Raw genomic sequence first — 14,195 nt, 5'->3', positions numbered from 1 at the left:
CCATGATATATTTATTTTACAACTGGAAATTTGTATGTTTTGAACACCTTTGCCCACATCCCACCCCCAGCTTCTGGCAACCACCAGTTTGTTGTGTATTTCTAAGAGCTTGTTTTTTTTATTGTTGTCTTTTCCACATGTAAGTGAGATGGTATGGTATTTGTCTTTTTTCTTTCTGACTTATTTCAGTTAGCATAATGCCCTCAGGTCCGTCCATTCATGCTGTTGCGAATGGCAAGATTTCATTATTTTTTATGGTGGAATATACTGTATAGATACACACATACAATGCATTTTTTAAATCCATTCATGTGCCGATGGACATTGGGTTGTTTCCATGTGTTGGCTGTGTAAATAGTGATGCACTGACCATTAGAATGTTTGTATTTTCTTGAAGTACTGTTTTTGTCTTCTTCAAATAGACAGACAGTAGTGGAATTGCCTGATTGTATGATAGTCCTTCCTGTTGTTTTACATAGTGGCCATACCAGTTAACATTGCCACCAACAATGCAAAAGTGTTTCCTTTTCTCTACATGTATGGCAACACTTCTTATTTTTTATCTTTTTGATAATAGTCATTCTGATATACATGAAATGATAGTTCATTGTGGTTTTAATTTGCATTTCGCTGATGAGTAGTGATTTTGAGCAACTTTTCATGTGTCTGTTGGCCTTTTTTTGTATTCTTTGGAAAAAATGTCTATTCAGAGACTGCCCAGATCCTCTGCCCACTTTTAGTAGGATTTTTTTTTTTTCCTTTTTGCTACTGAATTAATTGGAGGAGTTCTTTATACACTTGGGATATTAGCCCCTTATCAGATATATGATATGCAAATGTTTTCTTCCATTGCCTTTTTATTTGTTGATGGTTTGCTCTGCTGTACAGAGCTTTTCAGTTTGATATAGTCCCACTTGTTTATTTTTGCTTTTGTTGCCTTTGATTTTGGTGTCAAATCCAAAAATATCATTGCCAAGACCTGTGTCAGTGAACTTACCACCTATGTTTTCTTCTAGAAGTTTTATGGTTTCCAGTCTTACATTCAAGTCTTTGATAAATTTTTTAGAATTTGTTTAAATTATGGTGTAAAATAGTGATCCAGTTTCATTATTTTGCATCTTGGCTGTCCATTTTTCCTAACACCATTTATTGAAGAGGCTGTCCTTTACCTATTGTACCTATTTATTTGAGTATGTCTGGGTTCTTACGTTTAATTGTGACATTTTAATCATAATGTGTCTTGGTGTGGGTCTCTTTGGGTTAATTTTATTTGGAACTCTCTGGAAATGTATTTTCTTCCCCAGGATAGGGAATTTTTTAGTCAGTACGTCTCCAATTAAGTTTTCTGCCGCTTTCTCTGCTCCTTAGAGGACAACATCAAGCTAACTAGCATTCACATTATAAGTGTTCCAGAAGTCCCTTAACCTATCTTCACTGTTTTTCAATTTTTGCTTCTCTGATTGGGTGAGTGCCTCTTGCCCTGTCTTCAAGTTCAGTGATCTTTTCTTCTGCTTCTAGTATGCTTTGAACCCTTCTAGTGCATTTTCCAGTACAGTTATTGTATTATTTAGCTCTGTGACCTCCTTCTTGTATTTTCTATCTTTGTTGACATTCTGTGTTCAACCATTCTTTTCTTGAATTTGGTTAGCATTTTTATTACCATTACTTTCAGCTCTATCAGGTTAGTTATCTCTGTTTCGTTAAGTTTTTTTTTTTTCCTGAGATACTATCTTTTCTTTCATTTGGAACATATTCCTCTGTTTTTTCATTTTGTTTGACTCTTTTGGTTTCTTTGCATTTGATGAAACACTTCTGTCTCGAAGCACTGGCCTTCTGCATAAGATGAACCTTGTCATTCAACCCTGCCCTAGCTCTTGGTTGTCTCAAACCTCTCTGTTTGTCCAAACAGCCTATATTTTTTTTTTTTTTTTTTTTTTACTACCTCATAGTAGTTGAAGGTATGCCAAGACCAGTCAGTGTCTTTAAGGGGAGGATCTCAGGTAGCACCTCTATTCAGGCTGATATGAAGTCAGACCCTGAGGCAGCAGATTTTAGCAAGTGCAAATATATTTCGTCCTGTAGGATTACAGTATAAGCCCTGCTGGCCACCAGAGCCAGGTGATCTGGAGGTGTTTGCTGGGTGGCAGTGGTGAAAACTGGGGGCTCCAGTTGAGTGTAAGTTCTTTTCTGGTAGATACCAGTGAGCTGTAGTGAGGTAGAGGGAGAGCACAAAGATGGCATTCTCTGACCTATGTGCCCTGAGCACCTCTGTAGACTCTAGAATTGTGGTAAACCTGAAGCCCCCCTGGCCACAAGTGCCAAGTGATAAAGAGGTATCTGCTGGCAAGCTGAAAAAAGCAGAGCACCAGCTAAGGATCTAAGGCTATGTTTCCTTTGTCTACGTTCCTGAAGATAACTGACCTGGAGTGAGGCAGAGAGAGTGCAGATTGTGCCCACTGCCTCCATTCCCCACAGGGACCTCCATAGGCTCCTATAAGTATGCAAAACCAGAAGTCTGCCCCTCAGGCCAGAGCACCAATAGACGTCTTTCTCAGAAAGAGTGTGGGTATGTTCCAGTTAGATGTCTGTACAGTGCCATGGGAGTGGCAGTCTGCCATGAACTGTCTCTCTGTTACAGTCCCATGGGACCCAGGAACACAAGCTCCCTTGGCCTCCAGAGCCACATGATCAATTGTCCCTTTGTGGCAGCCACAAAATCTAGGTCACCAGACATGTAAAAGCTCCTCTTTGGGAAATACTGGTGCTCTTGAGCGTGACAGAGGGAGAGCTAGAAGATGACACCCATTGCCCAGAGTGAGGCTGATGGGATGCAAAGATGGCACCTGCTTAAAAAAAAGATAAAAAGGAAGAAAGTTAAAAAATGACACCTGCAAGCAGAGGGTGAATGAGTAAATAGAGCCCTCCAGTCTCCTTCCCCATGGAATATCCCAGCAGGTCCTTGCCTCTCAACCACTACTTTAAAATTAGCAAGTGACTTTTACATAAAATTTGGGTACTTTTGAAAGGACTGCTTCTGCACTGGTCCCTGGGATGGATGAGTCTGCATGCAAGCCCTTTAAGAGCTACAGCCCTTTGTGTCTGCAAAGCCAGGTGTGTTGGGGACTCATCTTTCAGGTGCTGGTTTTAGAAGCTGGTATGCCAAATGTGGGATACAAACCCTTTATTCTTCAGGGGGAAAACTCTGGGTTCTGAGCTCCCTCCTGATCATGTGTCACTGGTAGGGATGGGGTTTATAGCAAGATTGTCTCAGCCTTTTTTCATTTTGATGTGGTTTCCCTCTTGTTTGCCAGACATGATGGGGTCACTCTACCAGTTTCTTTTCAGAGGAAATTGTTCCATTTATGGCTGTAGATTTGGTTGTCTAGGGAAGGAGGTAAGTTCAAGATCTTCCTACATCACCCTCTTGAACCAGAGCCATTTTATTTTTCCTAATAGAAGAGAGAGATTTATTTTAACAAAATTATAAAATAAAACTACAGAGAAATAAAGATATTGGACAATCACTTAGACAATAAGAAAATTAACAGTAATCAGCATAAGTACAATGATTATAAAGATCTGTTGATATGGAAGAAAATAACCAGAAGAAACACAAAAATAATTTTAAAATACAGCATCACCGCTATACACATGGAAACATTTCCATAAAAAAATTAACTTCTCATTTAATCTGAAATTTATGTTCTATTGAAGTTTCCATCTGTATGTAATATCTTTCCCATCCTTTCTCATTGAGTATATGTGCATCCTTAAAGCTTCACTGAATCTCTTGATAACACCATTTAGTTTGGTCTTGTTTTTTTCCACCCATCCAGCCATGTGCCTTTTGACTGGTGAATTCAGTCCATTTACATTCAGAGTAATCATTAACATGTAATCTTATTAACTGTATTCTGATTTTGTATTTCCATGATTTCTTTTTCCCTCTTTTTGTCTTTTGTAGATCTGCTACAGGTTTCTGCTTTGTCGTTACCAAAGAGGGCTACATAAAACATCTTACAGATTAAACAATCCATTTTAGGCTGATAGAAACTTACCTTTAATCCTAAAGTCTCCACCATTTTGCTCTTCCCTTTCATATATTGATGTCACAATTTACCTCTTTTTTATTGCATATTAACAAATTTTAGTAGCCAGGTATTTTTCCTACTCATTCATTTAACCTTTATACTATAATTAAATAGTTAAACCACCATCCTACTACAGAGTTACAGTTTTCTGACTGCATATTTCTCATCTTTACCAGCATATTGTTTAATTTTGTATGTATTCATGTGATTTATTAGCCTGTTTTCATTTCAGCTTGAACTACTTTCAGCATTTCTTGCAAGACAGATAGATCTAGTCATGATTAACTCCTTCAGATTTTGTTTGGGAAAGCTCCTTCATATCTGAAGGATAACTTTGCTAGATAGAGTATTCTTGGTTGGCCATTTCTATCTTTCAACTCTTTATGTCATATGTCATTCTACTGTCCCCTGGCCTGAATCTGTAGAGAAATCTGCTGATAGCCTAATGGTGGTCCTTTGTAGATTCCTCTTTTTTTTTTTTTTTCCTGTGTCTGCCTTTAATGTCTTAGATGTCTTTTTGCATTGAGATAATAGGATGATCTATTAACTTTATAGACTTGTATGTCCAAGTCGTTCCTTAGGTTTTGAAAGTTCTCAGCTATTATTTGTTTAAATTATCTCCTTGCCCCTCCCTCCTCTCTGTCTGGAATCCTGATTATCCTGATATTTGTCTTTTGATAGATATCCATAGATCACATAGGCTCTCTTTGCTCTTTTTTTAAGTTCCCCCTCCTCTTTTGTGTTACTTAAAAATTTCTAGCCTCCAAGTAGGTTATTCTTACCTCATATGCTCTGCTACATATTCTCTCTATTGCATGCTCTCCAGCTCCACAATTTTTATTTGGTTCTTTTTTATCATTTCTTTCTTGTTAATAGAGAATCATTGTGTTCCTATATTTTAGTCCTGACTTTATTGAATTGTCTTTCTGAGTTTTCTTGTAACCTGTTGAGTTTCTTCATAACATCTCTTTTCAATTCTTTATCAGATAAACTGCAGTATTCTGTGCCTTTGCACTTGATTACTAGAAATACGTAATTTTTATGTGATGCCATGTCTCCATGATATGATTTTTCATATTCTTTTTAGATGTGCATTGTTTTTAAGATAAGTAGATACCTTAACTCTTATTGCCTTCAGCAGATGGTATGTTATATTCCATAATGTTGATGTTATCTGATTTTTCCCTGTTTTTGTGAATTTGTACCTGCTGCAGCTTCTTGCTCCCTCTGTTGGGTGAATTTTGAACCTTTGGGAAGACAAAAGAGAGGCTTCTGAGTATGGTGTCAGTCTACTAGAGCTTCATTTTGCAGCGGCAGCTGGGGGCCCACATAGAGTGGGGGAAAGTTTGGGTTTAACACTGGGTGTGTTGGGGTGCCCACAGATCCAGTAGGGTGAGCCCAGTGGCTCCTTGGTGGTCATCTGCAAAAAACAATCCCTTTACCACCAGTCGAGGTTCTCACCTGCATGTTTCCTAATATTCTCCTTCCCCCCCAGCTTTAAAACTCCCATTTTAGTAGTCCAAGTGCTAGTGGAGAGAACAGATACCTCCAGCCCCTTCCTCCAGCTGGGAGAGCTGGGCAGTCACTGCTTTCCTTTTCCCCTGCAGGACAGGTCTCCTCCACCAGGTAAATCCTCCCTTTTAAGTGTTGCCTTGGGCAGAGGCATGGTGCCAGGAAAGTTTCCCTACTGCCCCTGCCTCCACCAAACTTGATGTTTTTCTTTTTCTGTCTTCACTTATGTGCTGGAGTCTCTCTTTGGGAAGACTAGATTTCTGCAAGTTCTCTGTCTTTTGTGTGAGTGCCTGCCTGGGTGTTCATTCACCCAGTTTTTGCCTGGCCCTTTTGTTTACCCCAGCTAGAACAGGTTTATTTGTCTCTTACCAGCTTCATGGTGGATATGACAACTCCCGGGTTCCTTGGAGTAAGATATGAGGTCCCAAAACACCGGAGAGGTACTTTTGTTCATGGATGAGTGTCTAATTCATTGATTTAAAAAGGAATAAATAGGAGGAACATTTTTGGCCATCATGTTGCTGATACCTCTCTCTGGTATCATCAGGTTTTCACTTCAGACAGTTCACTTTAGGTGCAGGTTAAAGAAGAGACGGTCATGGTCAAAATTAGAAGCATGAAATGAGGGAACATTTATATAACTCTCCTGCATCTAAAGATAATGCAAACATTTGATTTTATATATAGTATTCTATCATTTTTAAAGTCATAGTATTGGTCTAATAGATTTTTCCAAATGGAATAGTGAAATGGTGACTACATCATATTAATTAAGCCTACAAATATTACAATTAAGAAGTTAGGAATATATGAGGGAAATTTTTAAATGTTATATATTTTAAATGTTATGTATTTATCAATAATGGCTTTTGAATTATTATAAATATATTGCACTGCACTTTACAAAAGGGTGCCATTTATACTCTGCAACTTTAAAAGTAAATTTATTTCAACATAGGATATTTGCTTAAATATGGTGTCCTTTATATATAAAATGGAAACGTACTTAGAAAATATAATGTTGCATCTAAAAGATTACCCAAGATTATGTAAGAGTATGAAAATACCTATACCCTTGCAAATTTTCTTTCAATTGAAGTTAAAAAGCAAATGCTAGAGCTACTGCAAAATCTAACTGCCCTAGCAGTACGTACAATATACTGCAGAAATGGAATTGACCTTTGTTATTACTAAAACTTTTCATGCATAATATTACTGAAATCTCATTTTATTAAAAGTATGGAATGATAGTCTCACTAAATGCTGTCTGACTTTAAAATTAATTCTGTGAAGCCTAGTAGCACTGATTAATGTAAAATACATTTCACTTTAACTGGGTGGTTGAAAACAAAGGCATTTTATATTGCAGTAGCATAGGAGTCTGTAATTCCATACATGCTTCATAGAAACCAAACTCTAAAATTAAAATAATATCAATAAGTTTATTAGATTGCCATAAAGATTTTTAATGGTTTCTTGTATTTGTTTTGCAGATCTTAGTGTATATGATACTTCCCTTAAACGACAATCTACCCCACTAGTTAGAAATGACAAAATGGTTTTGCTAGCCAGTTTTTCTTGATATATAATTTATGTTAAGAAATGGAATTTTCTGTGTACAGTATTTTTAAAATATTTTTGGTTACGGCTTTCTACTATTATGGTAGAGATATATAAACCACATCACTAACAAGCAGTCTAAAAATGATTGTTAACAGTACTAGATTTTTTAAGTAATTTGGTTATAAATTGTTTGAATAATAGTATATAGTAAATGCAGATTATTTTGTAAAGTGCTATTTTAATGGTACTGGGGAATTTGTCACTTCATGATATTTGCTATTGATTCCATCTAAATGTAAACTTAATGTTCACAGCTGAAAAAAGAATCCAGGTTTTTCTAGACCATGTTTCGTTTTGCCTTAAAGAAGGTTATGTCTAAAAACAGAATATATCCCTATTTATTCTTTAAAAAGAATAAGCACATAGGAAGAAGTATTATTGCACACGGGTTGAACATTTGAGCTTTGAATTCAGATTGCTCATATTGCCTCCAGCTGGCTAGGTGACAGGTCACGAACCTAAACTGTTACTGCTTCATATAGAAAATGAAGATTCTAATAGTAACTACCTTATAGAGTTGAGAAAATTAACTGAAGTTAATTAACTGAAGTTAAAAAGTATAAAATATTTAGGATATTATTTAACAGAGAAAGCTTTCTTATTACTATTAGAATTCTTTGGCAACTTCTATGTTCAGTACGTATTCATCTTGAAGTTATTAAATTGGTCAGTTTATTAAAAATATGTAAAAATGAAAGCATATCCCATAATTTTTTCTCTAATCAGTGTTTTTTTGTTTTAGGTTACTTTTCACATTGAACCATATAAGAATCGAGATGAGCAAAACATGTACACAAATGTCAAATACATTATAGATAAGTGAGTTCCTTTTATGCTATAATTACTATTACAAGTATATTTAGATTTGAATGATAGTGAACATTGCAATCATTTTAAGGAACGTTTCTGAATTTCCTTATAATGCAGTTAAAGGTTGCTGTTTTTATTGTTTTATTAGACTATGATTCTGTTATCTGACATTTTAAATTGAAATTCTGTAAATCTTATGAGTATCTAGTTATCTTTTTAAAAGGACGTTCAGCGTATGAAATGTGAACTGCTTTTATAGTGGTGCACCCACATCTAATGTTTTCATTTATATTTAGTATGATCACAAGGAAAGAATTTATTACTACGGTTTCACTAATAGTCTGTGACAGATGCCATACTCTTACAAACAAACATGTCATCAACAGTGGGACATTTATCACTTATACAAAAAAAGTGGTATTTTTATGTAGAAAGTAGGCTTTTTATTGTTACTCATCATTTCTAAACCATAAGATAATTACTTCCTTGTTTGGTAATGTCTTAATGTATCCAGTATCTCATTTCCCAATGTGTAAAATTAAAAATGCATTTGTAATGTTACACTTAGAGCTAATTCATCAAAGAAGGTGAACAAAGTGCTTAAACTGTACTGATTACCTTCATTTTCAATACATAAACAATTGTCTATAGCAAATGAGTTACGTATATTCACTTTGCTTTTTACCTATGTTTGTATTCTAGATATGGAAATCACCCAGCCTTTTATAGGTATAAGACTGAGACTGGCAAAGCTCTTCCAATGTTTTATGTCTATGATTCCTATATCACAACTCCTGAAAAATGGGCCAATTTGTTAACCAGCTCAGGGTCTCGGAGCATTCGCAATTCTCCTTATGATGCATTATTTATTGCGCTTCTAGTGGAGAGCAAACATAGATATGAAATTCTTCGAGGTGGTTTTGATGGAATTTACACATATTTTGCCACAAATGGCTTTACTTATGGCTCATCATATGAGAACTGGGCTAAGCTAAAATATTTTTGTGATCAGTACAACCTGATATTTATCCCAAGTGTGGGCCCAGGATACATAGATACCAGCATCCGTCCATGGAACACTCAGAATACTCGCAACCGAATCAATGGGAAATACTACGAGACCGCTCTGAGTGCTGCACTCCAAGCCCAACCCAGTATAATTTCCATCACCTCTTTTAATGAGTGGCATGAAGGAACTCAGATTGAAAAGGCTGTTCCCAAAAGAACTAGTAATACTGTATACCTGGATTACCGGCCTCATAAACCAAGCCTTTATCTAGAGCTAACTCGTAAATGGTCTGAAAAATACAGGAAGGAAAGAGCAGCTTATGCATTAGATCCCCAGCTACCTCTTTTTTAATGCACTGATTAAAGTTTAATAACTATAGAAATCACCTAATTTCAAGACATTCCTTTTGTTTTGAGTTACAGAAAGAAAACTGTCAATATGCTACTACTATCACCTCTAAAAATGTGCAGATTATTTTTATTAGAGATAGTAATATGATTGCCACCTTACACAGTGTTGCACTGAGAAAATATCTGAGAGAAAAGTTGTGCAAATAACATTCCTTGTAGCATAACTTGCTGAATTTCTGACTGAAATTGAAATCCTGCTTTGATAGCTCTTTTTATTCCACATTAGATAATTGCTTGTGTTCCCTAAAGTAGCACACAGTTAAATCCTACTGTGTTCTGGGCCCAAAGAAACAGGATCGTGTGTATATTTGGTGTGTGTTGAAGAAAAAGAAGACCTGAAAGATAATGTACATGTTCTTTTTCTTTTTTTCCAAATGATCCAGTCAACTATGTTAAATTTGTTAGTGTTCAGACTTTGGATAACTCTCCAATGATAATTCTTAAAATTCTTAAGAAAAGTAAAATCATATGCCTTTTGCCTTACTGTGAACCATATTATGTGAGGAAGACCTGCTTTCTGCAGCACAGTATACCTAATCATCTGCACATTTTTGGTGAGCTATATAGCATGCTGTTTTGCATGTCTAATATTTACAGCTACTTCTCAATTTCACAGTTGTTATTATGAAAATATAATGCCCCAAATGTTGTTTTTAAAGTCAATCTTTAACTTGTTACTATGCATGTTTTTAAATTTAATGTTAATTAGAGCCCCACTGTTAGATAAGAAAAAGTTGATACTATCATTAGATTGCCTTTTAAGATTTTAAGCTATTTTTTACTAACATTAATGGAGAAAACTTACTAAGCATTTTCAATTTTAAAGACATGGAAATGAAAATTCCTTTGCATCTTAAATTCATTCCTGAAGTTTGACTAAGTGGGTTTAAATACCTAATGATGGAAATAATACCTGAATTTAATTTAAAGTACTGTCTTTGAAATATATACAATAATATCCCCATCTAAAAATGGTAATGTTACCTATCAATCAGGGTAAAGATTTGTGATCAGTTGTCATAATGTGATGAAGTAATCATCTGAATGCTAAAATGAATGTTTAATTTCTAAAGAATAAAAAGCACTGTATCATATAGTTAATATTTGTAATTAGAACTATAGTAAAAAGTCTAATATGCTATTACATGAATATTATTTAGATATTTAATTCACTAAAGGTAAACAATAGGGAAATACTAAACAATATATATATTAATGTTCAGAGTATAAAGACACTCATCAGTTTATTTCAAAAGCACTGTTTAAAAATAGATTTCACTATCATGGCTTTGTAAAGAGGCATGATTAATGTTAAACTTATCTGTAACTTAAGAATTTGCCATTACTCAGAATGCTCAGGCCATGGGAAATTATAAGAATAAATCACTATAATGTTATAACCAAGCATTTTCATAGGAACACTCATACATTTATAACCTGTGGATTTTTTTTTCCTTACATCCAGTGAGCCACTATATATTATCTTAGGGATAAATTCTAAATATGTCATACCTAATAATTGTTTATAACATACCATATTTTATTAAAGTTTAGTTAGAGAAATATCTACCACACAGGAATTTTTGGCATTGCGTATGTCATATGTTTGAGCCCAGCATGACAGTAAATTTTATTCACTTTCTCTGAATCTTAGAACTATTTCATAAAAACAAGATAACTAAATCCTCAATATGGACACCATTGTCTCTCCAGCTCCCACTGCAGACATAGATCATCTGTGACAGCAAACTTTGCCTCTGAGCTTTGCTGGAGTTCCCAACACATTACCCCAAACAGCCAGATTTCTAAGAAAGATAAGATAGGTTCTCATTTCGGAAAGTTATTCTCAATGGAAGAATGTTTGGAGTCACATCTCATGATAATTAACTGATTTATAATTATTTGACTATCATAAAAGTTATTAGAAGGAATAGGGAGGAATGCTTCCACAATCTTCCTCAGGTATGTATTACAGCTGCCTTATACCATTTGACTCATAAAAAGTTTAGATTCTTTAGGAAATTTATCTTCCCCTAAAACAAAAGTAACAAGCCACCAGAGAACCTACCAAGTTCATAACTAAACACTTCTTGAAACTGATCAGTTACTCAGTTTAAACACAGTGACTGCTCCTTATATAGTGCCTACAGAAACAGTCCTTAAAAGTCTTAATTTGAGATTTAAATAAAGGTTGAACAGTCTCATGTCAACTGCGTAGAAGCAATACTTTATAAAAATAACTGAAATTTAACTGGTCATAAACATTTACAATTTCAAAATGAAACACCAAGCCAAAAAGTTTTTTGGCTTAGATAGATATTCTTTTTTTTTTTTAAATATACTTTAAATTTTATATTGACTTTGTTATATATCCACATAAAGGCTAAATGTTATTGTATGCTGAATGTATGATTATTATTCTTAAGAATTCAGGTATACTACGTTGCTTTACATACAGAGACTCATTCATCCTAAGTCAAATCAAAGAATGTAGTCGCAGTGCTGTTATATTCCAGGTATCAATGAAGGGGGGAACACATTTCAGTGTGATTAGCTTTTGTTATTATAAAATTAGTATTTATAATATCAAAAGATAAAATAGTTTAAGATTAATTAGTAAATTTTAGATCTATGATTATTTGCTTAAAGTTGAAACATACTGGCACTTTTTATATGTTCTAGGCTTCATTTAAAGCATCTTATGTATTGTACTTCAAATTTCTCTGTTTATGGTTAATTTTTTATATAAATTTAAAAAGCCTTTGAGTCTATTCCACTGAAATATTTCATGATACTGAATGATATACCATGGTAGCTATAATTCTGTGAACAAGTCAGCTAATGGTATATGATTATATCATCATGCTTTTGTGTTTTTATTTGACTTTTTAAAAGAATAGGTTAAAAAGCTAAACAATCATTTTAAACAACACAAAATAAAGGGGCAGTCTTCAGCTACTCAGTGGCATCTAAAATACATTATGTCTGTGCACAAAAGTATTTTTGAGTCAGTTTTACAAAAGCAGTTTTCAAAATACTGTATAGCACCATGTTAATTTGATTATAGTGGCTAACAATGTAAACTTTATCCTTACCTTGAAAATATCAAATGAAAAAGAGAAAAATATTTAGAAGAAATTCAATTGTAGTACATGTAGTACATTTTAGAAATGTACATCTCTGAACACAGTCACTTATGACTAGCAGCCACTTTTTTGTTTATATGTACTAAATTTATATTTATTGAGTACTGCCGTTATATATATCATTTTTTAATACCTAAACATCCATTTGGCAGACTAAGCCATTATTAAAATGAAGCAGTCTAATCTGACTCCTGTAAAGTCAACAGCAAATCTGATTGCTAAATTCTTACTTGAAAATTTGCTGTTATACTTTAATGTGCATTCTTGAAAATTATGCTCTTGACTTTTGAGGCGTTTTTATAAGCAAAATAGTTGGTGACAATCATATAAACAGTGGTTGAGTTCAAATTCTATTTTATTTTTCCTTATATGAGTATTATGGGTTTGTAGCTGAAGTCTTAATTTAATCCTCAAATAAAATATTTCCTTAGTGCACATGTTTCTCATGTCATTTTTTTTACTTGAGTTATTTTAAAATAAAATTTAGGTAATGTTTCCTCTTACAATATGTGTACTCTGACTCTGCAAAAAAGATTTGACATTTTTATAAGAAATAATTAACAATGAATATATAAATAAGAACGGAATTTAACAAAGGATGTACATATACGGTACTAGCATGTATGGCTGACGACTGCATTGGTACTGAACTGAAACACAAGGTGTTATATGGCTCTTGTCAGAAAAGAAGCACCTCCGTTCCTATGCAAGGCAAACTTCACCTTGTTGATACATTTTAAAATACATATCTTAAACAGGCACTATACCTAAGGTCAAAACTGTCAGGCAACATTAATAAATGCATTAGGTTTAAACCCTGTAGAGTCCTAGAGACTGTGGACGACTGTCACCTAATAGGAGTAGTTGCTAACAGCTCTTGTCAGTGTTGCCCCCTTTGCAGCTATGGGTCCCTAAAATGAGGAAGTATGTATGCCTGCGTGTGTGTAAATTTTTCTAATTAAAATTTGTTGGCAAATGTTGCAAAAGAGTTTTTAAATATTTGCTTGCTGGATCCAGCTCATTGGTCACTAGTTTTTGACCTCTGATGTAAAGAATGTAAAACTGTATTACGAAAAATGTCCTCAACATTTTATAACATTCACAGGGATTTCAGATGACTAGTTATTGTGATTATTATTGGATATATTCCAAGTATATAACAGTAAAAGACAAGTCAGTAAAAGTTAATCCATGTGGCTCTGATTATCTGATAGCTTTCCCCAGGTCTTGTCCAATCAGAAATTAAACCACCAGACAAGTGAGTTAGGTGCATATCTCTTAGCCAGTCTTCTCTATTATTCCTCCTGAATTTACTTTTGAGTAGCTGATTTGAGTTCATTTATATTTATTGAGAAGGACCTGAAATGCTTTTATTCTGTTGCTTTTTAGATACGGATACATTGTTGAAGCCTAGCAAGTAGGTAGGAAAAAACTATAGGTAATTGCATTTAATTCTGGTGTCCACTTCTGCAACCTGTTTTCTGTCCTTTTGCCTCCTGCCTGCCTCTGCCCACCTACCTGCTGTTCAGCCTTCCTGTCTTTCTGAGCCTCAACTCACCTGGCTTCTTACCAGCTTTATTTCAAAAAGGATATT

At 34.5% G+C, this 14,195-nt stretch overlaps 1 protein-coding gene and 1 long non-coding RNA gene across 3 annotated transcripts in view; one reads left to right on the top strand and one right to left on the bottom strand.

Annotated features, from left to right (window-relative positions):
* The window catches only part of MANEA (mannosidase endo-alpha), a 60,103-nt gene extending 47,067 nt beyond the window's left edge, over nt 1-13,036 (top strand). The window contains exons 4-5 of the mRNA XM_010983923.3: nt 7,969-8,045; nt 8,739-13,036. Coding sequence (XP_010982225.1) covers nt 7,969-8,045; nt 8,739-9,396 — 735 coding nt within the window. The 3' untranslated portion in view covers nt 9,397-13,036. The remainder of the gene's footprint in view (nt 1-7,968; nt 8,046-8,738) is intronic.
* LOC105092262 (uncharacterized) overlaps nt 1-14,195 on the bottom strand; it is a 333,225-nt gene that overhangs the window by 43,752 nt on the left and 275,278 nt on the right. The gene's annotated exons all lie outside the window — the stretch shown is intronic.

This window comes from Camelus dromedarius, chromosome 6 (genome assembly GCF_036321535.1).
Source record: "Camelus dromedarius isolate mCamDro1 chromosome 6, mCamDro1.pat, whole genome shotgun sequence".
Classification (NCBI taxonomy): Eukaryota; Metazoa; Chordata; class Mammalia; order Artiodactyla; family Camelidae; genus Camelus; species Camelus dromedarius.
The sequence above is the reverse complement of the archived record's forward strand: the minus strand, read 5'-3'. Positions and strand labels throughout refer to the sequence as shown.